Source organism: Rhizophagus irregularis, chromosome 17 (genome assembly GCF_026210795.1).
Source record: "Rhizophagus irregularis chromosome 17, complete sequence".
Lineage (NCBI taxonomy): Eukaryota > Fungi > Glomeromycota > Glomeromycetes > Glomerales > Glomeraceae > Rhizophagus > Rhizophagus irregularis.
In genome coordinates this window covers 1,410,129-1,437,051 of record NC_089445.1, presented here as the reverse complement: position 1 = coordinate 1,437,051, position 26,923 = coordinate 1,410,129, and the positions used below count along the sequence as shown (strand labels likewise).

General features: G+C 27.6%; 4 protein-coding genes across 4 annotated transcripts; 2 read left to right on the top strand and 2 right to left on the bottom strand.

Moving 5' to 3' along the window:
• Positions 1-2,774: 2,774 nt before the first annotated feature.
• OCT59_009053 (uncharacterized protein) lies at positions 2,775-5,275 on the top strand (the record flags this gene model as incomplete). Its single annotated transcript, XM_066133282.1, has 2 exons — positions 2,775-3,182; positions 3,956-5,275. The coding sequence occupies 2 exons, from the start codon at positions 2,775-2,777 to the stop codon at positions 4,778-4,780; spliced, it is 1,233 nt and encodes a 410-aa protein (XP_065999736.1). The 3' UTR covers positions 4,781-5,275.
• A 1,285-nt stretch (positions 5,276-6,560) lies between these two features.
• Positions 6,561-8,469, bottom strand: OCT59_009052 (uncharacterized protein; the record flags this gene model as incomplete). The annotated part of the gene is made up of 3 exons (XM_066133281.1): positions 6,561-6,795; positions 6,957-7,396; positions 8,062-8,469. 3 exons carry the CDS (start codon positions 8,467-8,469, stop codon positions 6,561-6,563), a joined length of 1,083 nt encoding a protein of 360 aa, XP_065999735.1.
• Positions 8,470-16,465: 7,996 nt separating this feature from the next.
• OCT59_009051 (uncharacterized protein) lies at positions 16,466-17,801 on the bottom strand (the record flags this gene model as incomplete). Its single annotated transcript, XM_025308747.2, has 5 exons — positions 16,466-16,636; positions 16,712-16,860; positions 16,981-17,085; positions 17,175-17,407; positions 17,491-17,801. 5 exons carry the CDS (start codon positions 17,799-17,801, stop codon positions 16,466-16,468), a joined length of 969 nt encoding a protein of 322 aa, XP_025177468.2.
• Positions 17,802-19,971: 2,170 nt separating this feature from the next.
• Positions 19,972-22,034, top strand: OCT59_009050 (uncharacterized protein; the record flags this gene model as incomplete). Its single annotated transcript, XM_025326175.2, has 2 exons — positions 19,972-21,925; positions 22,003-22,034. 2 exons carry the CDS (start codon positions 19,972-19,974, stop codon positions 22,032-22,034), a joined length of 1,986 nt encoding a protein of 661 aa, XP_025177469.2.
• Positions 22,035-26,923: the final 4,889 nt, after the last annotated feature.

Below are 26,923 nucleotides of genomic sequence, written 5' to 3'. Positions count from 1 at the left end.
GTATAAAATCATGCATTAATAAAACGAAGCGATTATTTTTTTAGAAAAAAAGTGTGTTTATTTCTCTCCTATTTTTTAATTGGTTAACTCTCGGTCAAAAACCTTTGAACACGATGAAAATCATTTAATTTAATCATGGAATATTGGAATATTACACAGCATTTTCATACAACATGCAATCACTTCTTTCTCTTTATGTTACATAATTAGCCGATATTATTTCTGAATCAGATAATACTTATTTAAATTACTCAAACAGAGGTTCTTCCGATCATTATAATTACTGGAAAAGGAAATACAAATGCTATAATGAAATGACCTTTAATCGAACCTTCTTTTTTTTCTAATTCTAAATTCGTATATTTTGTAAATAAACCTGATGATAATACTTTATTTTACGTTTGAACAAATTTATATAAATATATATTTATTTATTTATTTCAATACTCTATATGTCAATTTATTTTTGCAACGATATACTTTTAAGGCAAAGTCAATAACGCGCTCTATACTGTATCTGTTAAATCTATCACATGCTTCTAAAAAAGAGTTTAACCCTAATATGGTATCATAATGAGGTTATATAGAGTTAGATTACCATCGATCAATTCCAAAATATACTTTCTATTTATGTGACTTGTATAAACATGTTTTAAATTCTACTTCATTCAATTTTTTTTTTCTTTTTTTGTTTATTACAAAAATATCTGAATCCATTCGGGTTGGAACATTTACATAAAATACAATATCACTTGTTTAAATATAAATATATTTACTATAATCATTATTTATTTTCCTTTATCATACATAAACTAGTAAAATCAAAGGAAAGTGTACAATTGAAAGGCTTAGTTTGTAAATTGTTAATTGTCAGACATTTTTTATTTTAGATTATAAATTATTATAAAATTAAATTATATTAATTTATCACGTGATATACTGTATTGTGGAGCATTTTTATTGGTTGATGGATTTTCCACTCAGGTGACCCGCCCGGGATATTTTTTTTTATGTGTCGCCTTATTATTCCTCTAATTTATGGAAGTTAGTTTAATATATACATCATGCTGATCCGATTATGTTGATCAACTGCGATGATTGTGAAGAAAGATAAAGAAATCCGACAAGGTTTCATATGAGAACATAATAAGAAAAAATAAAAATTAGATATAGAGCTTCGTACAAAAGCTATTAATATACATTTTTGTATATCCAAATGATCACTTTTGTATATACTTTTTGTGCTTACGGCGGCCATAGTATATATTCCTTCGTTACACTTCGGACTAAAAAAAGAAATAACTTTATAAATCCTCAACATTTCTTGCTCATAAAATTTAAAATCCGATACCTAATTTAAATTAAATTATTAAGTCAAGAAATTTCTTCTCCAATTCGTCAAATTAGAACCACTATATATTATAAAAAATGAATTTTATAATTATTAAATGTTATGAAACGGGAATGTTTTGTATATTTGTATATTTAGGAAAGATATCAACAACTACAAATACTAAGCGGTAGGTTTGATGACATTGTATATTGTTTTTGAATTAGTGAGTTATTTTATCATTTCTCTGTGAATGAAATTTAGGTCTGATGATATTATAACTTAGTTTGGATTACCCTACTAGCTATTTATGTCAAATAACTCGAACAAAAATGTCAAGAATAAGTCTAAGGTAATTCCAAAAAAAATTTTTTTCTTATTTTTAATCATTGTTTAAATGAATTAAAAAATATAAGCGATGGTATTAAAAATTTCTCTTTCAACATAAATTCATACTCATAGTAGGCGTTAACTCAAATAAAAATCACATTGATACTTATTATATTTTAATCAATAAAATTTTCCTAGAATATATTCATTATATTCAAGTTTTCATTTGGCTATTAATTACGGCCGATTACGGTATGAATTAGTACAAAATTGGTCATTTGGATTTGATTGTTGGATTTGGATTGGATTTGTGCTTTGTGTGGATCGTGTGACATAACATATTGTACAAAGGAAATAAATTTATATACATGATAGATTCTAATAGGTGGAATGGTTTAGGCTAAAAGTATAAAGGTCATAACATATACTTCTTTCCTCTATTAGTTGTAGTTCTTTCAGACCTTATTTAAATTCAAGTCTAATATTTCCATTAAGAACATTATCTCTCAACATAAGGATCGCCTACCTGATTGGGAAATTCATTTGAAACGCTCTCGCAAATGAAATATGGTATGGTGGTTCGGTTCAACCCAGTTCAATCCAACTGAATATGTAAATACGCCATATAAGTCTATTCATAGACAGTGCTTTTCCAAAAAAGAAATATTTATGGTTTATTAATTCATTTTAAAAAGACATTTAAGCCAAATTGGTCTTAGTTCTTGTGACACATTCGGGGATTTTCTCCGTAAACATGACGAAAACAATTAAAATACTTAACATTGTTAGCATTATTGATTCATATTTGGTAGTAAAGATTCATTCATCCTTTAAAAATGGTTATTATCAATCCACTTAAATTCATATTTGTAAATTATCTGCTTTCCTAAATGGTATTTTTCTTACCAGTATTATTCTACCAAAAATGTTAAAGGATTTAAAATCTAGATTCTGATTTAAGCCTCAATGTGGCTTCAATTAGAAACTCATTGGATGTTATTAAATTAAATAATCGATATTTTTGTCACTATTTTAGATATTCAATATTCAATGCAATCGTTGGAGTATTTAATGACTCCTTGACGACCGTGTAAAAAAATGGCCTAGCTTCAAGATGGACTTGAATGAGCGACCTCCAACATACTACGGAAATTGTTTGGACTGTAAAACACAACGTACTACAATTTCATGGTGTAAGAATTGTGAGATTGCTTTTTTGAAGGAAAATTTCCCCAATTGGACCAGCGGAAGTTCTATAATAGATGAGTTCATTAGATATACTCAGCTTAATGCGACCAAAAGCATGGATTACCTTGAATGGATCGATTTTGATAAATTCGACTTGGTCAAAAATATTAATAAAAGGGGTGCTTTTAGCTCAATATATTCGGCAATTTGGCTTGAAGGACCAAGGTGGAATCTGGATGAGGAGGCTGAAGTATGGACACGTAATGGACCGATTAAGGTTATTCTAAAACGATTGGATAATTCTCAGTACATGAGTCAAGAATTTGTAAATCAAGTAAGTTTTTTTGTTATAAACAAACAATGTACTAGTGATTAGCAATTTTACTATTTTTGGTTTAAAATTCACCATCGATAAGTTCAAATTAAATTATGGTAATTAAAAGAGATCAAAAGTAATAAAGTACAGTAACTGCGGTAGTGTTACAATAGAATTGACAATAATATGTCTAAATCTGGTATACTCATTTATTTATCTGAAAAAATATGTAAAATATGTTCGAGCAGATGAACTGTGACAAATCATCGGTTTTGGTCACTTCTCAGTCCTGTTTATTTGTAAATTCATAGTCCAACTTATTATTGTTCAGTCGGTTAGCCCTATAAAAAATTTTTCAGAAAAATGATCACGTGTCTGAGTTTCTTCGGAATAAAACTAAAAAAATGATCATTTACCGGAGTTTTTCCAGAATTTTTTTTATAGGGTAGGGCTATGTGGGTTATATTTTTTTATTTTTGATTCTTTATTGGATTTAATTTTTATTTACCACGTTAGTCCTTCAGACTGAACTATGTCGGACTTATTAGATGGGATATTGGTCGAAGACCGATATTTTTACCTGGAACCGAGCAATATATAAAATATATAAAAAGTAATAGCGTTAAGATTATATATAGGTTCGGGCAGTGAGTGCCGATCTTGTCTATTTATATATTGCCGGGTTCCTTTTTACTAACGTAAAATCACGAATAAATCTCAAACTTTTATAGTAATAATTAAATGATGTTATACTTAATAATATTGAATTTATTTTTCATATTTAAAAAAAGTTATATAGATATCACAAATGCTTACAAAATGGAGCACTAGCAGATTGTTTTGGCATAACCAAAGATCCAACATCCAACTATATGTTCGTTATAAGATATTATGAAAATGGGGATTTGTACTCGTATCTTGAAGAATCTATGGAGATCCTTTGCTGGAGAGATATTGTAGACATATTATGGTCAATATCAACAGGACTTGAATCTATTCATGAACATGATTTAGTTCATGGCTATTTACATGGAGGAAACATATTAATTGAAAGCGAAATGAATTCAGTTGATGCTAAAATAGCGGATACTGGATTACATGGGCCTGTTGATAAACAAGTTTCATCTGAACAGATTTATGGCGTAATACCTTTCGTTGCCCCAGAAGTCCTTGATGGAAGTGCAATATCCAAAGAATCCGATATTTACAGCTTCGGCATGATCATGTGGATGTTATCAGCCGGTATACGACCATACAATGACAGACCTCATGATAAGCAACTCATTCAAGAGATCTGCTCAGGATTAAGACCAAATGAAATTAATGGGACACCGCCCGTTTTTTCTAGATTAATGTTACAATGTTTAAATGCCAATCCATTAAATAGACCAACAGCATCCCAAATTTGCGAGTGTTTAGGAAATTGGGTTACAGCAATTTGTGATAGTACTGATCCATCTGAGTTATTAAAACAATTTGATACTGCTGAGGATATTAAATTCGCAAGCTTGGAAAATTTTATTCATAATAACGTACCATCTCATGAAAAAGCCATCTATATTAGTCGTCCATTAAATTCCATTAATATGGAATCTCCTGTACTTGGAAAGATTTAATAAGAAATGACTAATTATCATTATATGTTTTATGATTATGTATATTAGAAGTTTAATAAGATTCAGTTAGTATAAGATATTATTTTACTAGAAATATTTAATTAGAAGAAATGCATGTAGAACCTTATATCTAAATTTTAAATGAAAGTTTTCTTTATAAACTTACGATTTATTTACGATTTATTTTTAATTTAAAAAATTAAACTTTATTAAAGAACATAAGATAATATATAGTAACTGAACCTATAGAGTATAGATAAGATAATATGTTATGGTCCTCTAACAGAAATAAATTATAAGAGGACTAAGGAAATTTCGAAAGAAAATTTTAAGTTTCTTAGATAAGATCTCGTAAAATAGTATTTAGTTTGTCATATGTAACGTATGATAAGATTTTAGTTTGAATTAAGTTAAGAATTTTATATTTATTAAGAATAATTTTTTGTTAAGGATTTATATTTATGCATTAAAAACCAAGAAAATTATGTTTAAGTTAAAGTTTATGTAAAAGCCACAATTTTCTAGATGAAATTATTTTAATCCTTTTTAACTTATAAGAGAATTAGAAATTGTAAAAAAAAAAATTCATTCAAAATAATTTTACTTATAATTACCTATTCCTCAAAATTTTTATTTGTAAAATTATGATATTAATAAGAATTATTACCATATTTGAAATCATGTGAATAAATACTTTTAAGTAGATAAAAGCACATATTCTATGTTCATTTCGTAATATTGCTGTTGTACTTTATATTAATAAAGTACTACGTCTCTAGTACCACATGGAACTTCCTAAGAAGTGTACTATGCTTCGCCCATAAAACATATCGGCTGATCAGAAAAGCCCCCCATAATTTTATATGCTAATGGCAATAAGTAACCCATCAGTTACATAATGAACCATCAACTGAGCTTAAATATTAATTGGCTTAATTTTTCCAATCAGTCGATATGAATTACGAATAGTACTATACCGTACCGTAATCAACCACCAACCAGTCTTATCTTATCACAGGACCGACTGCCGCAGTAAAAGATGAGCTTCCAAAATCAAGCATACTAGCGCTATACTGGCTACTCCTCAATCCACCCACCCACCTTCATCTAGAAAAGGAACTAATTGCCTGAAGAGTGTCGTTATAATGGGCGGCACTTGTATAAATATCTAATTAATAATAATTTTTACAAATAATAATCAGAAATCAGCAAAATAAAATTTTGTTTTTATTGAATTTCTTCATTTCTTATAGGTAAAAAGAATTTAAAATAATTTCATGTAAATAAATTGTAGTTTTATATAAATCTTTAATTTAAATTGTTAAACATAAGTTTCTTGATTTTTAATGCATAAATATAAAATCTTTATAAAATCATTCTTGATAAATATTGAATACTACTTAACTTAATTCAAACTAAAACCTTGTCATACGTTATATGAAAAATTAAATACTACTATTTCACGAGACCTTATCTAAAAAACTTAAAAATTTTCTTTCTTAATGTCCTTAATCCCCTTATAATTTATTATTGTTAGGGCAAGATACTCTAGTATAGGTTGCATTGCTATCTTATGTTTTTTAATGATAATGCATAGTATTAATTAATCGAATTTAAAATTTAATTTTTTAAGTTAAAAAAGAGCTCGTAAGTTTATAAGAAATAAGGTTCTAACTAATACTATTTCTAGTAAAATAATATCTTATATTAATCTTATATTGAACTTAATGTACATAGTACTAATCATAAAACATATACAGTGATAATTAATCGTTTCTTATTAATTTTTTTCAGGTATAGTAGGAGGTTCTGTAGTATTAAGGGAATTTAATGGACGACTGATATAGATGGCTTTTTCATGAGATGGTACGTTATTATGAATAAAATTTTCCAAGCTTGCGAATTTAATATCCTCAGCAGTATCAAATTGTTTTAATAACTCAGATGGATCAGTACTATCACAAATTGCTGTAAACCAATTTCCTAAACACTCGCAAATTTGGGATGCTGTTGGTCTATTTAATGGATTGGCATTTAAACATTGTAAATTAATGTATAAAAAACAGGCGGTGTCCCATCAATTACATTTGGTCTTAATCCTGAGCAGATCTCCTGAATGAGTTGCTTATCATGAGGTCTGTCTTTGTATGGACGTATACCAGCTGATAACATCCACATGATCATACCGAAGCTGTAAATATCGGATTCTTTGGATATTGCATTTCCATCAAGAACTTCTGGAGCAACGAAAGGTATTACGCCATAAATCTGTTCAGATGAAATTTGTTTATCAACAGGCCCATGTAATCCAGTATCCGCTATTGCTACTATTTTAGTATCTGAATCCATTTCGCTTTCAATTAATATGTTTCCGCCATGTAAATAGCCATGAACTAAATCATGTTCATGAATAGATTCAAGTCCCGCTGATATTGACCATAATATTTCTACAATATCTCTCCAGCAAAGAAGCTCCATAGATTCTTCAAGGTATGAGTACAAATCCCCATTTTCATAATATCTCATAACGAACATATAGTTGGATGTTGGATCTTTGGTTATGCCAAAACAAACTGCTAGTGCTCCATTTTGTAAGCATTTGTGATACCTATATAACTTTTTTAAATAAATATGAAAAATAAATTCAATATTATTAAATTTAACATTGTTCAATTATTACTATAGAAGTTTGAGATTTATACGTGATTTTACGTTAGTAAAAAGGAACCCGGCAATATATAAATAAACAATATCGGCAGACATTGGAAGAACCTATATATAATTTTGACGCTATTAATTTTTTATATATTTTATACATTTCTCGGTTCCTAGTAAAGACATCGGTCTTCGACCAATATCTCATCTAATAAGTCTGATATAGTTCAGTATGAAGGACTAATGTGGTAAATAAAAGTTTGTCTTCATCCAATAATGAACTAATAATAAAAATATAACCCACATTAGTCTAACCGACTGAATAAGTTGGACTATGAATTTACAAATATACAGGACTAAGAAGTGACCAAAACCGATGATTTGTCACAATTCATCTGCTCGAGCATATTTTACATATTTTTTCAGATAAATAAATGAGTATACCAGATTTAGACATATTATTGTCAATTCTATTGTAACACTACCGCAGTTACTATACTTTATTACCTTTAGATCTCTTTTAATTACCATAATTTAATTTGAACTTATCGATGGTGAATTTTAAACCAAAAATAGTAAAATTGCTAATCGCTAGTACATTGTTTGTTTATAACAAAAAAACTTACTTGATTTACAAATTCTTGACTCATGTACTGAGAATTATCCAATCGTTTTAGAATAACCTTAATCGGTCCATTACGTGTCCATACTTCAGCCTCCTCATCCAGATTCCATCTTGGTCCTTCAAGCCAAATTGCCGAATATATTGAGCTAAAAGCACCCCTTTTATTAATATTTTTGACCAAGTCGAATTTATCAAAATCGATCCATTCAAGGTAATCCATGCTTTTGGTCGCATTAAGCTGAGTATATCTAATGAACTCATCTATTATAGAACTTCCGCTGGTCCAATTAGGGAAATTTTCCTTCAAAAAAGCAATCTCACAATTCTTACACCATGAAATTGTAGTACGTTGTGTTTTACAGTCCAAACAATTTCCGTAGTATGTTGGAGGTCGCTCATTCAAGTCCATCTTGAAGCTAGGCCATTTTTTTACACGGTCGTCAAGGAGTCATTAAATACTCCAACGATTGCATTGAATATTGAATATCTAAAATAGTAACAAAAATATCGATTATTTAATTCAATAGCAACCAATGAGTTTCTATGAAGCCACATTGAGGCTCAAATCAGAAGCTAAATTTAAATTCTTTAACAAGTTTGGTAAGAAAAATACTATAATTAGGAAAGCAGATAATTTACAAATATGAATTTAAATGGCTCGACAATAACCATTTATAAAGGATGAATGAATCTTTACTACCAAATATGAATCAATAATGCCAACAATGTTAAGTATTTTAATTGTTTTCGTCATGTTTATGGCTGAATGTGTCACAAGAAGATCAATTTGGCCTAAACGAAAATTTCTTTTTTAAACTGAAAGGCGTATTTACATATTCAGTTTGGATTGAACCAACCATATTTCATTCGCGAGAGTCGTATCAAATGGATTACCCAAAAAGGCGATCAAGAGTGATACATAACTTACATAACGCATTTAGATTTGAAACATAAACACGATACTAACACGATCATGGAGTGATGGATTCTCAGTATCAACATATTACAAATTTTTATATAGATAAGGCGACGCAAAGTTATAAATTCGGTTTTCATATCCCGGCCGTGTCGGTAAATCACAAATTCAAAATTTTAATTTTTTTTTAAAAATAGTTTATATTTTATAATATCATGTGATAAGCGCATGTATTGCAGAGACGGACACATTCATCAGGAGATTATATGAGGCGAATATTAGCGTAAAGTTGTCAAATATGTATAATCTCTGGAAATTTATACTCCGTAAAAATCTATAAATATACAATTTTGCATAATTTACACTTAAACATAGTTAGGGGACTGCCAGAAATGACGTCATTTCCTAAGGGGGGGAGGGGGGTTAAGACCATGATGATGTTACACATCTTCCATTTTTAGACACTTGTAGTTAATATAATTCTAGCCAGAATTATGTTTTAATTTTACATTTCCTAAAATGAATGATGACATGGGGAGGGGGGGGGGGCAAAAATCCTAAAATTTAAATTACGTCATTTCTGGCCATCCCCTTATTTAATAAGGAGTATCTTATAAAACTTCGAAATTACCTATTTATGAAAATTTTATGACACTTTTTATCTTGAAATAGCTTCTTAAATATATGATTTAAGTAATCTACACATAAAAACAATTTAAAAAAATATTTTGTTGATTTTGTATCTTAAAAAGTTTCATAAATTCTACATAAGTAGGTAGTTCCAGCAATCTACGCTTTAGAAATTTGCATAAATACATGACTTTGCATAACCCACGCGAAAATGTAACTTAAAATATTTTGAATAATTTTGTATTTAAAAAAGCTGCAAAAAATTTATACAAATAGATATACACTAAAAATTTATAAAAAAAATTATATAAATACATTTTTATTCTAAGATAAATATGAAATATAATATAATAATTAAAAAAAAAGAACAAATAGTGTAGTGGTCGGATAATGAGACTTAATATATTAATAGTTTATCTTGAGGTATTCGGTTCGATTCTTAGTGTAAGTAAAAAAAAATAAATAAAATGTGAGTTAAGTTCTATTCTTAGTGTAAGTAAAAAATAATAAAATGCAATCATTTTGACTTAGTGTAAGTAAAAAAAAATAATAAAACGTGAAAAATTTAAGAGAAAAATTTACTACACTATTTTTAACTATTAAAAAAACTACGTCAATTTTAAAATACACTATTTTATACTATTGAAAATTACTCTAAATTTTTCACACTCGTATATCGTCGCGAGTGGTGTAGATTTGCGTAGTTTTTCACACATGTAGATCTACGCTTATTTTATTCTCCTGATGTTGCTTTAAAGAAAATTTTTATTTTATTAAGGTCTGAAAGAACTACAACTAATAATTAGATTAGAGGAATGAAGTATATGTTAAGACCTTTAATTTTAGCCTAATATTAGAATCTATCATGCATATAAATTTATTACCCTTTGTAAAGTATGTCACACGATCCATTTTGTGAAACAAATCCAATTCAACTTAATCCAATCACATCCAAAATGAATTTATGCACCAATTTCTTAATCGGCCGTAATTAATAGCCAAATGAAAACTTGAATATAATGAATATATTCTAGAAAAAATTTATCAATGTAATTTTTATTTGCAAATTTATTAAGTTAAACGCCTACTAGAGTATGAATTTATGTTGAAAGAGAAATTTTTAATATCATCGCTTATATTTTATAATTTATTTAAACACGCTTGTATTTGTAGTTATTGATAACTTTCCTACTAAATATACAAATATACAAAACCGGCATTCCCGTTTCATAACATTTAATAATTATAAAAAAATTCTTTTTTTATAATATATAGTGGTTCTTAATTTGTCGAACTGGAGAAGCAATTCCTTGACTTAATAATTTAATTTAAATTAGGTATCAGATTTGAATCATATGAGCGAGAAATGTCGATGATTTATAAAATTATTTCTTTTTTTAGTCCGAAGTGTAACGAAGGACTATATACTATGCCCACCTTAATATATACAAAAGTGATAATATAAAAATGTACATTATTAACTGTTAATAGCTTTTGTATAATAATTAGTTCGAGTGTAACGAAGGACTATGCTGGTGTCTGTCGGCACGTGACGAAGTACATCAATAAACCCTTAAACATTTAATAACACTATGCAAAGGTCACACGACTGTCCGTCTTGCACGTGACTTAATAACGGTCGTTTCCTAGTACTAATTACAAAACCAAAAATTATCCGTTGTACATTTTGTCATATTCCCAGAAATTTTGATTTTTCACATTTGAAATTTCCTACGATGGTTTGTTGTTTTGCCATTATAATTTATTTGCAATATATAAATCAATTACATAACAATATTATATCCTTAAAAGAATTATTATTTGAATTATTTATTACACATGTATGTTAAAATTTTCAATAATTATAGAAACACGAATCACATTTATTTTTCCTCTTGTTTTTTTTTCACTTTAGTTCTTAAAATATAAAAATGAAACTTTTCACTTTTTGCGCTTTTTTATTTTCCGCAACGTCACTTTATATGTAATTGCGTACGATTATTGTTCTTTAACAAATCAATTCTTCCAGTACGAATGGCACATCCAATTTCAATAAAAATTATTGAAAACTTTTAGTTCAATACAAGTAGGTCATACTGTAGCATACTGTAGGTTAATAATCAGATTGGCAAAGTTTAAATCACGGGTAATAAGGACGGATTTTCCGCCAAAAGTTCTGTCTATAGAAAATGGGTAAACCTTTGTAATTTCAGGAAGGATAACATATATGTATATATTTAAGAATAACCTCTTTTTTAATCAACTCTGAGAAATTACGTAAATAATTTTTTTTACGAGTTATTACTAGGGATGGCAACGGTCGGTTATGGTCGGTTATGGTCGGTTATAGCAATTCAAATGGTCAGTTATGGTCGGTTAAAAATTGGTTAAACGGTCGGTTAAACGGTCGGTTATACCATTTTACTTACAGTAAATAATTGGTTAAATGGTCGGTTAAATGGTCGGTTAAATGGTCGGTTAAATGGTTAAAAATGGTCAGTCAAATGTTAAAACGGTTGGTAAATAGCGGTTAAACGGTCGGTTAAACGGTTATGATCATAACCGTTGCCATCCCTAGTTATCACGGCAGATGATACAATAATAAATATGACGCTAGGTTAGTAACAATTAAAGTTTACGTTCCTCATGCGAAAATTATCAGTTGTTGAGGTTAAATATAATTACTACACTCATCCGCAGAACTAACTATTAACAAATGTAACAACAGTATATTCGAATATACTTCAAGCTGATACGTAATTAGACTAGGAAATATATAGTAAAACTCAAAATTAGGTAATATAATACGAATTTTATGTAATAATTTTTAGGACCAATGATAATAATTAATAATTTGTAAAATCAAAGATTCAAAACAGAATGTCAGCTGGGTTCCATAAACCCCGGCTCCGAAAAAAGATTTGCATCCCTTATTATGCGATGATGGCCAACTCTTTCAATATCAAAGCACATATAATTAAAATCTGATCGTGATTCTCTATAGTTTATTTATTTATTACTTTAATTTAATGTAATTTTGGTAAGAACCAATTATAAAATTATATAAATAGTCCTTCAGATATTTATAAAATTGATACTATTGGTCCAAGAGGATCGTAAAAATGTTTATCATTCTTCTCTTCATCGTTTTTCTAATCGTCATTTTTCACAATCATTTTTTCCATCACCATTTAATATTTTGCGTCCTCTTACTATCTTTATTTTATTAGATTCATTCTTTTCTTCAATATGAAATTTTTTTAAGAAACCGATATTGTTCAAGCATTTCATATTATTCCTAGTAAAGGAGATCCAAATAACGTTCATATAAACAATCATTCAAGTGATAGTCGGTGGTGGCCACCGTAAGGAAGGTGAACCTCATCGAAGTCGTCGCTGGTGTTAAAAAAAAAAAAAAAATTTTTGTTATATAGACAGATCAATTTTGTTGGTCGAAATCATTCAAAATCCTGGCATCCATAATACCTCTGAAAATTCGCTCTCGCTCGAAATTTTAATATTCCAGAAATTTCACTATCACATTAGATTTGTGATTCTATTAATTAATTTAGTAATTGGATAAATAGTTTATTACGTCATTTATTTTATTTTTAATTATCAATTGCGGTATAGTAGTAAATAATAAAATAATAGTATATATCTTTATTTTTGAACAATTTTATTTATAAATAATAATAATCTAAATCGGGATAATAAATTTCAGGAATATTAAAAAGTTTGTGAATTTTGGGACTTGGAATTTCGGTATTACGTACAGATTGTCGGAAGATCAAGCTGATCTAAATATGTTATCATGCGTTAAACATATGGTCAGATCTATTACCTGATCGTAAAGCATAAGACTATTTGATCGAGATCCATTTTAAAATTATAACACGTTTTTTATTAAAAATAAAATTATTGCATGACATTGATTTTTTTTTTTAAATTTAACAAATCTAACACTTTTTTTTACAAATCAAGAGATTTTGTTATAAGACAAGTTATGTACTTACTATATATATGACAATCAATTTTGTTTGATTTTTAAAATACGATCGTAAATTTTTTTTTTATTTGTATGATGTCATGTCAAGTCAAACTAATTTCAAATGTCAGCTCTATTTCAATTTCCCAATTTATTGTATATACTATGTATTATTTTGGATAAGAAGAAACATTAGTCTGTGCGCACGTCCCTAATGTAAGGATCATAATATATATGTGGGATGATAATATATATGTGTAGAATAGCTTACACAAGAATTTCTTTAATATATTTTATATATTACAATAATTAATATATTTTACAATAATATATTTTATATGTTACAATAAATAATATATTTTATATATTACAATAATTAAATATATTTTATATATTACAATAATTATATTTTTATATATTACAATAATTATATTTTATATATTACAATAAATATATATTGATATTATATTCTAACAACTTTTTAAATACATACTTTTTTGAAATTAACACACATGATGATTAACCTTATTTAATCATTTAAATCCAAGTACTGTATTTATTATCCCCCTTCTTGACATCATTTTTATTATATATATTCGCATGATTTTTTTTTGGGAAAATTAAATTTGATGATCAGGGAATTAGTTACGTGATATTAATATTCATTTATCCATTCATGGAATAATTAATAAAGATAAGGTCATAATTTAAATTTTTGAATATAGCAAATTTCACAGACTAACTCGTGGAATTTATAATATGGGAGGAAGATCGTTTTACATATTTCAACGTTTATGCTTGGATCTTTATGAGGAAGGAAATTATTCTATGAAGGTATCATCTAATTCTTTGTCTTTATTGGTAACCAATTGTCCTTAGATACCACTACACGTCAATTCTGGTTTGCGAATCAGGTCATAAATACAAGATTGATGATGATGTTCATTTTACCGTATATCACGGCAATAGTGATAGTACCTCGCGTATAGTGCCTCGACCCGTATCCGGATCAATCCGGATTGATCCGGATTTTTTTTTTCGGATATCCGGATTTTCACGGTTTTCATCCGGATTATAAACCGGATGAAAAATATCCGGTTTGACCCGGAATCCGGATGAAATTTTTATTATTTTTTTTTATTAATAATAATTTTGCTGATCCATAAAGATCTATATCTAAATGATATTATGGCTTAATTATTTTTGCGCCTAATACCAATTTTTTTATTAAAATTTATTAAATTTATATTTGTTATATTAAACTTTTTAATACAGTAAGTTTAAGAAGATTTTTCAATTATAATTTATTTATTGAAGTTTGTATCAGATTTTATTTAAATTTATACATTAACAAATAACAAATAATTTTAGATTTCACATTCAAAAGTTCAAAAGAAAAAAAACTTTATATTATTTTGTTGTATTGTTTTAAATGAAAAATTGTTCAATATTATAAATTTATATAATTATAACAACTTTTTTTAAAAATTAAAACTAGTGTTATATAATTTGATTCAAATGATTCTTTAATTTTTGAAAGAAGAAACAAATCCTTAAAAAATTGCCTTACTAACCCAACACATCTATTTATAGTAATCTTTAGCTGTATATAAAAATATCTTGTTTAAAATTTCATAATTAGTTAATTTACAAAGAAATGTTAAACAATAGTCTGAGACAATGCTGAAATAATATGAAATTGTTTTAAATAAAAATATTTAATGAAATTGGAATTATGTAAATTTCGTAGTCTTGGATAATTTTGGCCAAATTTGTAATTCTGGCCGAAATTAACATCACGTGACACCGGAAAAATAGTTTAGCCACCGGGCAAAAATTTTTTATCGGCTGGCATGAAAATTTAATGTTACACAATTTGTAATTCTGGCCGGCGTTATGAATTCTGGCCAGAATTATTGCCGACCATTTGTAAATCCAATCCGGTTTCCGGTTTCTATCCGGATTATCTGATCCGGATTCAAAATCCGGGTCAATCCGGATATAATCCGGATTATTTTTTTGTGTAATCCGGATGACGGTTTTCATCCGGGTCGAAGCACTACTCGCGTATCGGTGGTTTGAACCTGTACCCGTGGTATATCATGGATACTCCACGTAGAGGGGTACAAGAGTTTATATTGTGTAATATATATTTTACTAGTATATATTTTTGTAGTATCCAAGTATTTTAAAATAGAGGAAATTTTTTGAGAAGGGGATACTATATATGGATTCTGTGTGTAATGTATGTATGTAAAATCATAAAGTGTTTTTTAAGTTCTTCTTTTCATCTTTAACTATTCTTCAGAACGGTATTACCTACTAATTTACGGTAATTATAAATGAGTATTGCTAAATATCACCGCTGGTAATTATCACCTTACCAGAATTAGGGTAGAATTCTGGGCAGAATTAAAAATGTCATGAAACTCGGCCCATTAATATTTGCTAATGCAGGTGCGGTGAAAATCACCTGCGGTGAGATTTAGCAATGCCAATATACGAAATATACGAAATATTTGAGACAAAGTTCTTTTGATAAAAATAAAATCATATGTTAAGCACATATTAATATATTACAATTTATTATAAAAATAAAATAATAAATTAACTTAGTATACAAAAATTATACATTAAAATTAAATACATGAAAATCCATTACAAATTTTACATAAAATCAAATTATATGTAAAATCAAAAACAAAAAAAAATTTTACATAAAATCAAATTTAAATTAAATACAATAACAAAATAAATATATATTATATCATATTATATATATTATATATATAAATTTACAAAAAAATTTTTTTTTTTTTTTTTTTAAAAAAAAATTTTTTAACCGACTACTATTAACAATTTATATTACAATTAATGAATTTTTTGTGCGAAAAAACGTGTATAAGTAAGACTTAATTGTCGTTTTTCAACTTCTTGAATAAAATCGCTAAAAAGTTTACGATATTCTTGTTCAGTGAATTTAAATTTCCTTGTCATTATTACTGAATAAGATTCAAAACTCATACTGATATATTCAAGCATCTATTAAATTAATTAATAAAAATATTAAAAAAGGATTTTTTATATATATTAAAAATATATTATTTTATTACTTACCAGTTCACCAAAAGTATCACCCCAACTACCTACAGGAAGTATCCTATTTTCTATTGAAACTTTACCTAACCTTCCTGTCGAATCCATAAATCCTTTCAATTTAGCTGGTACGTTTAAACATATATTTTTAGCCATATAAAATTGTTTAACTAAAAATAAAGAAGATTAATTTGTTAAAACACGGGACACGGAACACGGGATACGGGACACGGGACACGGGATACGGGATACGGGTGAATTTAAATTTTAATGCGCCAACTTTTGCTTACCTTTATTCATTATTTCTTTTGTACGTGGACCTGAATTATTAAAGTTTAAACCATCCAATTCCAAAAATTCTACGTATCCTGAAGGTTTTAACACCCTCATTATTTCTTTATAATAAATAAGAAAAGAAATTTTAGATCATAAATCTCTTATTATTTTTGAGATATATTAAAAAACCTTGTACAAAAATTCGAACCTTTTATCACTTTCATCCATTGTTCTTCAGTAAATGCAGCGTGAAGTAATCGTTGATGTATAAAATCGAACGTGTTTGAAGGAAAAGGAAGTCCATAAAGCACATTACATTCAATAAAACCCGCATTCTGTGGTCTATCTTCTGTTGGAAATATTGGGGACATATCTATTCCGACAAAAGTACTTTGAGGATATTCTACTGCATTTTCAATTGTCCATTTTCCTGTTCCACACCTAACAAATAATGAATGAATAATTAAAATTAAATCCATTTTTTTAGAAGAAAACAAATAATTATAATTATTATTTATAATTACCCAATATCTAATACAGTAATTCCATCTTTTAATTGATCATGCATCGGAGAAGAATAATTACCATCAAATGCATGTTTAAGTAAACCATGAGATAATTCTAATCTATCAAGTTCAGTCTTATCATTTGGTAAAGAATATTTTGAAGTATCTGAATTATGAAACCTTCTACCACTAACATATCTGAAATTATCAAGAATATCTTCAAACCCTTCATATTCTTCAAAACCAGCATATTTTAATAAAGATGAAGAAGATATTTTAAGAGGATCTTCTCTATTAAAATTATTTTTACGAATGGTGATAAATTTCATGATTAAAAAAATTGTTTATCTTTAATTTAATTTTTTGTTTCACCGTTTATATTTTATATATTTTGTCCTACAACACGGAGATAAAATTAAAGTTTTTTTTTTAAAAAAAAAAGCAGGAATTAATTTAATAAATTGATTAATAAAACTTTTTACATTTCGTTGGTAAAACTTCCTCGGTTCTTTTATATATAAAAATATTAATTCTCGATGGTACCCTAATTTAGAAATAACAATGTTTGTGTGGGGTAAATATACTAAGGGATTTCAACATTTTTTATCTCCGTGATCTTCCTTTTTAAGACTTTCAAGATTGACGAAAAAATAGTATGAAACTTAATGAAATATAACATAAGGAAATATAAGATCTTTAACATTTTAATTATCTTTTAAAAGAAAATATAAATGTAATTTTTCTTTTTATACAATAAAAATGATGTGTCGACAAATAATTATTAAAAAGAAACTCTATTTTTGTAAATTGCAGTAAAAAAAAAAAAATGGAAACATTATGGGACCGAGTTACTTTTTGTTCTTCATGCTAATTTCATACGTATATTCAAAAAAACAAAGAATAACTGATTTTCCTATGTTCCTTGTATATTTCGTGGGAGCTACTTTAAACATTTGATTTCATATTAGTTTATGTTTCAAGTAATATTTTATTTCAAATCTTTGATATTCCAAAAAAAAAAAAAACAATTATTCCTAATCCGGTAATTTGTTGGAAGAAAAGGAAAGAAAAAATAAAAAAAAATAAAAAAATAATTGTTATAAAATTTTCGAACATTCGTTCGATTGATCTGCAGAGTCACACGTATAAGATATATAATATATACTGTATATATACATATATATAATATTTTAATTTAAAAAAACCCTTTTCATCTTGCGGAGATAAGTCGGACAAAAAAACTCAATTTTTTTTACTACCTGGTTATTTGAGTTTGAACCAAATTTCAATTTTTCACGAATTTGTATTAATTTTTGTAATCATTATGTTATTATATATGTACTATAACATAATTTAACATATAGTTTAACTTAAAATTAGCTTAAAATTTTTTTGAAATCCCGCCACTTTTTTAAAAATAATAAAACGTCATTATTTCAAAAATTGCCAAGAGAGATTGGGAAAATGAGGAAGTTCGTACGACATAAATAATGATATGATTTTAGTTTAGTTTAATTAAAAATTTTTTGAGATTTTTTTTTTTTTTCAGCCAGAATTTATCATAATTTTGGTAAAAATTATACAAATTTCACGTGAATTTTTTGAGATCATCTCAAATCCATCCGGAAAAATATTATGAATTAAGAAAATCTCGGTAAAAGTTTATTTTTAGATTTTTTTTATTTCATTGATCATATACTTCATAGAATAACTAAACATGGTAATTACATCCGTGATCGGCGGAAATTAAAAACTAATTTAACCGAATTTATTAAATTAAAACTTTTAAAAGTTAAATTATCTGCTATTATTAAAATGGTGTGATACTCACCTGACCAACACTTTTTTTTTACTTTTTACTTAATTTCATTAATTGATGTGAATATATTTATTTTCATTGTTTCAATTGGAAAACTGCAGGTAATATTTTTACCAGGAATTTTCTTTTACTTCTTTTTTTTTATTCATTTACTTCAACAACATATATATATTTATATATATTTTTTGAAGTAATATCATGAGATTTTTTTTTTTTTTTTTTTTTTTTTTGTAACAAAGGAAATTTTTTTCACCAAACGAAATGTACATAAAAACCATAGATAGTTTATCTTTAGGTATATCGAAAAAAAAATTTTTTTTTTTTACTACTAACACAAATTTGAATATCCTAATTTTTTTCATCGACTGTCTATCTTATTTATTGGGACATATTTATCCTCTTTTTAATTAATTTTTTATTAATTGTTTAATAAATAAATAACTATTTATTTTTCTCTTTGGAATATTTTTTTTTTCTTCTTCCTTTTCTTTTTATAAAAAAAAATATATTTATAATACGTCACTCAGTTTATAAGTAATATAAAGTATTTTTTTTTTCTTTAAAATCGGACAAAAATATTTGTAAATATTAAAATACAAAAAGAAAAAATTATATACTGCCGGCAGTCTCTTTTTTTTATTAAAAATACAAAAAATATAAAAAATTCAAAAAAAAGAAAAATGTTGCGATTTTTTGCATCTTATTTAGCTTCTAACATTAAACCTAATACTACTACAAATGAAGAAAATTTACAAGAAAACTTTTTTAATTTTAACGCCAAAAATTTTGATTTTTTTGCAACGGAAACGGAACATTCTGATGAAGTGGAACAACCTCAAGATATATCGTTATTAAGAGAACGAAAATTACAAGAATTAACGGAAAAAGTTTTATTACGTAAAATATATCGTCAAATGGTTATGAATCGTCACACTCAGGATCATTTGCCACTTTCTCAAATTCAAGAAAAATTAGAAGAAGATGACCTTCCTTTAAAAGTACTTCAAGATAAATTAAAACAAAAAGAAAATTCTTCTATTTATACTACAATAAGAGAAAATATTAATTTTTTACTTTATAGTAAACCATCTAAATCGAAAAAATCTAAACCTTCTTTATCTACCCCTATTATTACTGATACTGTTAATAATAGTGATAATAATAATAATGTTTCTACTCCTAAAGATGATAAAAATTACGATGTCTGGGATGATGCAATTATTGGTCATCTTATGAATCTAGTAGAAACGATAGGCGTAGAAATTAATCAAGATGAGAATTCCGGAGAATCTATTAATGATACCAAGGAATCCGCTCCAAAAGTAGACCGTCAATTAATAAACAGAGTAGTAAACGAAGTAATAAACGAGGTAATGAGAGAAGAAGAATTCAAAAAAAGATCTTCTCATCTAAATGATACCTTCACAAAAGGATCAACTAAAGTTACAACAGATAAAGAAACAATAGTCGCTGAATCATCTACTGCTACCACTGTTGCCATAGAAAACAATGCCATGAAGAATATAGGAAAAAATACCGTGAAGAATATTGAAAAAAATACCGTGAAGAATATTAAGAATATTGAAAAAAATACCGTAAAGAATATTGAAAAAAGTACCGTAAAGAATATTGAAAAAAATACCGTAAAGAATATTGAAAAAAGTACCGTAAAGAATATTGAAAAAAATACCGTAAAGAATATTGAAAAAAGTACCGTAAAGAATATTGACAAAAATACTGTGAATAATAATATTGATAAAAATACCGTGAAAAATATTGAAAAATATACCGTGAAGAATAAGAATATTGGAAAAAATACCGTGAAGAATAATACCTCGACGAAAATTGAAAATAACGTCGCGACGAATAATGCTACGATGGATATTGATATAGAGCATGTAAAAAATGTAAAAAATGATATTACGGATGATATTCAAGAGAATATTCAAGAAGATACTAATCTTGAATCAAGAAAAATTGCTGAAGAAATAATTAATTTCGGTGAAACTATTAATGTAGCTGAAAGTCTTTTACCTTCCGGTAATTTAATGAATGATAACGCAAGTTTCAAGTCAACAAGGAGTGTTAAAAGAAAATTCCGTCGTTCAATATTTTCTTTGGGTCAATCTTCTACTTCCTCAAATGATAAAAATCCCGATCAAACTCATAATTCATTAAAAAGACATGTTAGTGACTTAAGTAGGAGGGGTTCTATACATAGTAAAAAATCTTATGATAATGACCTTTCAAGACGTTCTTCAATTTCTTCTAAATTTTCATTTAGTGCTAATACTGATGTTATAATAGAAGAACAAAATGAAGATGATTTTAATCATAATAAATTTTTTAAAAGAAATCCTTCTACTCGGAAATCCTTACAATTTTTTAAAAATATTTTAAAAAATAATCAGAATTCACCTTTAGCTAATAATGAAGAATGTTTCCTATCAAGTAGAGAAATTAGGGAAAAATATTATCAACAGTTTGATGGGGTTAAACCTGATCAACGAGTGTATCCTAAAACGATAGGAACCGCTGGAGGTCGATCAGATCCCGGTTATTCGAATTTTTATCTATCTATGCCGAACGGTCAATGGATGGTCAGAACAAGGACTGCTTCAAGAAAAATCACGGGTAACTATACAAAAAAAAATATTTTTTTATATATATAATATATGTGTAATTAAAAGCATTTATTTTTTACATTTCAGGCACACAATACGTTGAAAAAGAATTTATTTAAATAAATTTTGATAAACCAACCATCTGTTTATTATTATTATTATAAGAGTATTTTTTCAATAATAAAAATTTTATTCTTACAAGAAATATATAATGTATTCCAATTTTGGAAACTAAAGTTAAACCCTGTAAAAGTAAAAAAATACGTTTTCCAGTTTTCCGCTACATGCGGGATTTACATACAGTTCTATAAATGGTGGAACAGATGTGACGTCAAATTTTGTGAACTGATCAATTATTGTAACGTAATTGCGTCATAATGTTATGCGATAACAAGAATTTTAGTGTAACGCAATTCAAAATTCGAAATTGCTACCGTAACTAGAATTTTTAATGCAACACGCAATTTAAATTGCGCAAAAGTAAAAATAGTTGATAGAATAATACGAGAATCAAGAATTCTTTTGGATTTTTAGAAGTTCATCTTTATTCTAATAAAAAAAAAACATTAAATTCTTTTTACCCATTCGATCAATTATTCATTTACTATTGCATTATTGTTTTGATGATCACCGTACATCATTATTTGCTTTATCGCAATATCTTCAATTCTAAAGTGTTTTTAAACTTAAAGTATTTTTTTTCAGCACGAAAAATCAGGATTAGCACATTAAGCATGTTCATCAAAACGAAAATCTTGCAGTTTTGAAAGGTTTAGCAAGTAAATAATAACTTTATTTCTAAAAAAAAAATTTATTAAACTTTTGACCGGAGAAAAGCATTTTTTTTTTTCTCTCGTTATTTTCCACCCGGTGACCGGATATCCGGCAACCCAGGAAATTTTTTTTTATACCTTTTAATTAATTGGATAAAACTTAGAATCTTTTAATTTTGACAAGAGATTATATTTTTATTTTTATAAACTGTTAATAGAATTTAATTTTAACAACAATATATTTATAAATCGAACAATAGTAATTATCAAACAATAGTAAGATTAGTAGTGTTTTTTCTATTGGTTACGTCATTATAAACAAATAACAATTTTGAGATATTCATTGTAAATAAATAAATTCTAAATTAAGATTTTTCGTTTTTAAAAAAAAATAATACCAAGTAAGGGATAAATAAACACTTTAAAAATATTTTCCTGTGTCACATGACAAATATTTTGGTGCCATTCGACATGAGTGACATGTATGACATGTATGACGACCAAAAAAACTTTCGTGACATTCATATCAGATATGATTCAAATTAAAACCTCTATTAAACTTATATTAAATTTTATATGCCTTATCACAATCTTGGATGAATTCTTTCCAATTAACTCTTCTGAAAATAAGAAAACACACCCTTATAAAAACGAAATGAGTTAAATTTGTTTAATATTTGTGCTCATGTTGTGTAATAAATGTCTAAAAAATCACCATTTTGTTTATTTTTTTTTGTAATAAGACATAATCGGACAAAATGGTGCTTTTTTAAACGTTTTTTACACATGAACACATATATAACACATTTCATTTTTATAGGCTTTAAATCACCGGGGATGATCATCACTGTTGGCCAGAATTATCAATTTTTCCGGCACTATATTTTTTAATGCTGGTCGATCGTCATAATTTCAGTCACCGATGATCACCCCCTTAGAAAAAGGGCACCTGTTATTTATAATAGAAAATTTGACCTTATTTTCTGTATACTTAAATATCCAAAAGTTATCCAAATTATTATTCCAAGATGAAGCTGAGAGATATATATAAAATTTTATTATTTATATCATGAAATTGAAGGAGAAAGCTCACATTTTCGACGTTTGTTACGCAGATCAGCCTTGAAAAGTGTGTATTCAAAAATTCGGCATACAGCTGACATAATCAAAATGATCGGCACATTGATGGTGTAAGTATAGCTTATACACTTCGTATAACTTTATATCTTAGTGTAAATTGCAAGAAGTAGTGGCCGTGGCGGGACTCCTACGAGTGGTGGGGCTTTTACAGGTGGCTGTGGCAGTACGCATAGAAGAATTACGTGCTGGACGAAGCAGTAAAAGAGTTGAAACCTGAATTTAGATTTTAGAACGCAAATTTCTACTCTATTCATTATTCATTACTATCACGTGACGCTGATGCAAATCGATAGTAACAATTTGGTTCCTTCTGCCAGAAACAAACACAATAATACAACCCATTATTACAATGAAAGAGAATATAATTATAAAGAGGAAGGAAACCCTAAGTTCACCTATATTTATCCCATCATAAAAAATATACGATATTTAGCTCTTAATAATATATGATAATGAATAATGTGAAAGTGTAAAGTGGCACAAATAGGAATGCTACTCAAGCATGACCTATTTTCCATACCTTCAATACCTTGAAGTTTCAAATTTACTAAGCCACTTTATGTTGTATGACAGATAGGATATAAACTTATATTTCTCATAAAATGAAACATACAATTGCTGGCATAGATGTTTAAATAATAATATTCAACAAATCTGTTTTTATCACCAAGATCCTTCTTGCCCATATTATGAAATTTGAAGGAGCAAGTTCCCATGTACAACATTTGTTATGCAGATCAGCTTTGAATAGTGTACATGTAAAATTTGGCAAAAATTTAGCATATAGCTGACATAATCAAAATGTTCAGTGTATTGATGGTGTAAGTATAACTTACACTTTATATAACTTACATTTTGATAGTATATAGTATTTAGTGTAAATTACAAGAAGTAGTGGCTATGGTGGGCTTTTACAAGTGGCAGGGCTTCTACAGGTGGCTGTGGCAGGCATGACGGACTCTAAGTTATACGCATAGAAAAATTGGTATATATAGACATGCTGGACAAAGCAGCAAAAGAGTTGGAGCCTGAATTTAGATTTTAGAACACAAATTTATATTTATATTTTTATTTTCAACATGAACTAGGTTACACTACAAATCTACGAATTACATAGAAACTATACACTAGACGAAAGTAATTCAAACAAACTGTAAACCAAACCGCGATAATGGTGGCATCACCTTGGTTGTAAGAAACAAAAATGGCAAGCATACCAAAGGGTGCAACTGCCCGAACCAAAGTAAAAGAAAAAACGGGGAAATAAAAAATAAAACTAAAAACTATCTATATGATGAATTAATAAAACATGGAATAATATACTACAATAAAGATTTTAGAACATTTTATAAGTTTCCATGTAAATTTTACTGTAGTTTCGTTCACTTCATTCACTTTTGTTTTTTAAAATACAAATAAAAGAGACATGATGTAAATCAGGTAAAACTGTCAGCCAAACCGCCTGAACAAGACAATGCTACTTATGGTGTCCAAAATAAAAATGGCGAGACAACCCTGAGGGAGGTCTCACCCGAACCAAAAAAACAAAAACAGACATAGAAAAGAATGGTTCTGAATCTAAACTAATACAGAAATAGATTTTAGAACACAAATTTATACTCTATTTAATATATTATTCTGTTACTATCGCGTGACACTGATGCAATTGATAATAACAATTTACCTTCTGCCAGAAACATTATGATTACTGCTATAAACATTTAAATAATAATATTCAACAAATTTGTTTTTATCACCAAGATCCTTCTTACCATATTTGTTACCTACCAAATACACCTCAATTTGACAATTTCTGGAATTGGTATTCCACTTTATCTCTAGTGATCAATCAGAAGGCGTCTTTATTTTTATAGAAGTTTGGTATCAAGCTCATAATAATAATAGTAACAACGGTAATGGAAATCACAGACAATGGTGCGAGGTTTAGACTAGTGCATATATTCACTCTCCAATATACTGCTGAATAATGACTTTACACAAACTTACAGCAATACTGGCAAGTTGCTATATACAAAAGAGGCATCAAAAAGACCACCCTTGCAACCACTTTTGTCTTTATGAATTCCTAGTAATGCCCTTTGGATTAAGCTACACTTCTGGAACATTTCAATCATGCTTTTCATGAATTTTTGAATGATTTTATGGTTGACTAGTATATAAACAATGTAAAAAGGTTACATATGGATGATGGATCATTTGGCACAAGTTTTTGAAGCCTTACTCAGAAATGAAATTTAAAAATTAAATTAAGGAAATGACATTTTTCCTTTCCAAATATTCTACTTTTTAGGACATATAATAGAAAATAAGATAGAATTAAACTGGATTCAGAGAAAATTGATAAGGAAAAGAATGAAGAATAAGAAACCCAGCTGTATACCTCACTGTTACTGCTACAACTCCTTTCAACCTTGGACTCCTTGATACTTACTAACAACAAGCCAAAGTCTTCTTGAAAAACATACTAAGGATATTTGCGCAAAAGTCAAACTGAAATTGGTCATACCAATTTACTTAAACATAGAATTAATACTGGAAATGCTGCACCTATCTCAGTTCCATACTGAATTAACCTTAAAAATAAAGAATTCTTAAAGAAAATATGGAGAAGAATGGAATTATTAGTACATCTTGTAGTACCTGTGCTGGACCTCTTCTGTGGTAATTGTAGACAAGAAAGAAGGAGATAAAAGAACTAAAGTAAATACAGTAAAGCTCTGGTTAAGGAAGAAGGAGATAAGAGAACTAGAGCAAATACAAGGATGCTTTGGTTAAGAAAGAAGGGGATAAGAGAACTAAAGCTAACATAATAAAGCTTTGGTTAAGCTAAATGGTTTACTACTCTTGATCTTGCTAGTGGATGCTGGCAAGTTGCCATACAATATAGTTATAGACTTTACAAATTTTTAGTAATGTCTTTTAAGTTGATGATCAAAATAATAAGACTTTTTTTCAAAATTAGAACTACTAAGTACACATATCAAAGATATATCACAAAAATATTATATTCCTTCATCTAATATTTCAGTTGATAAAATGATTGCAAGATTTTCTGGTCACAGTTCACATACCTT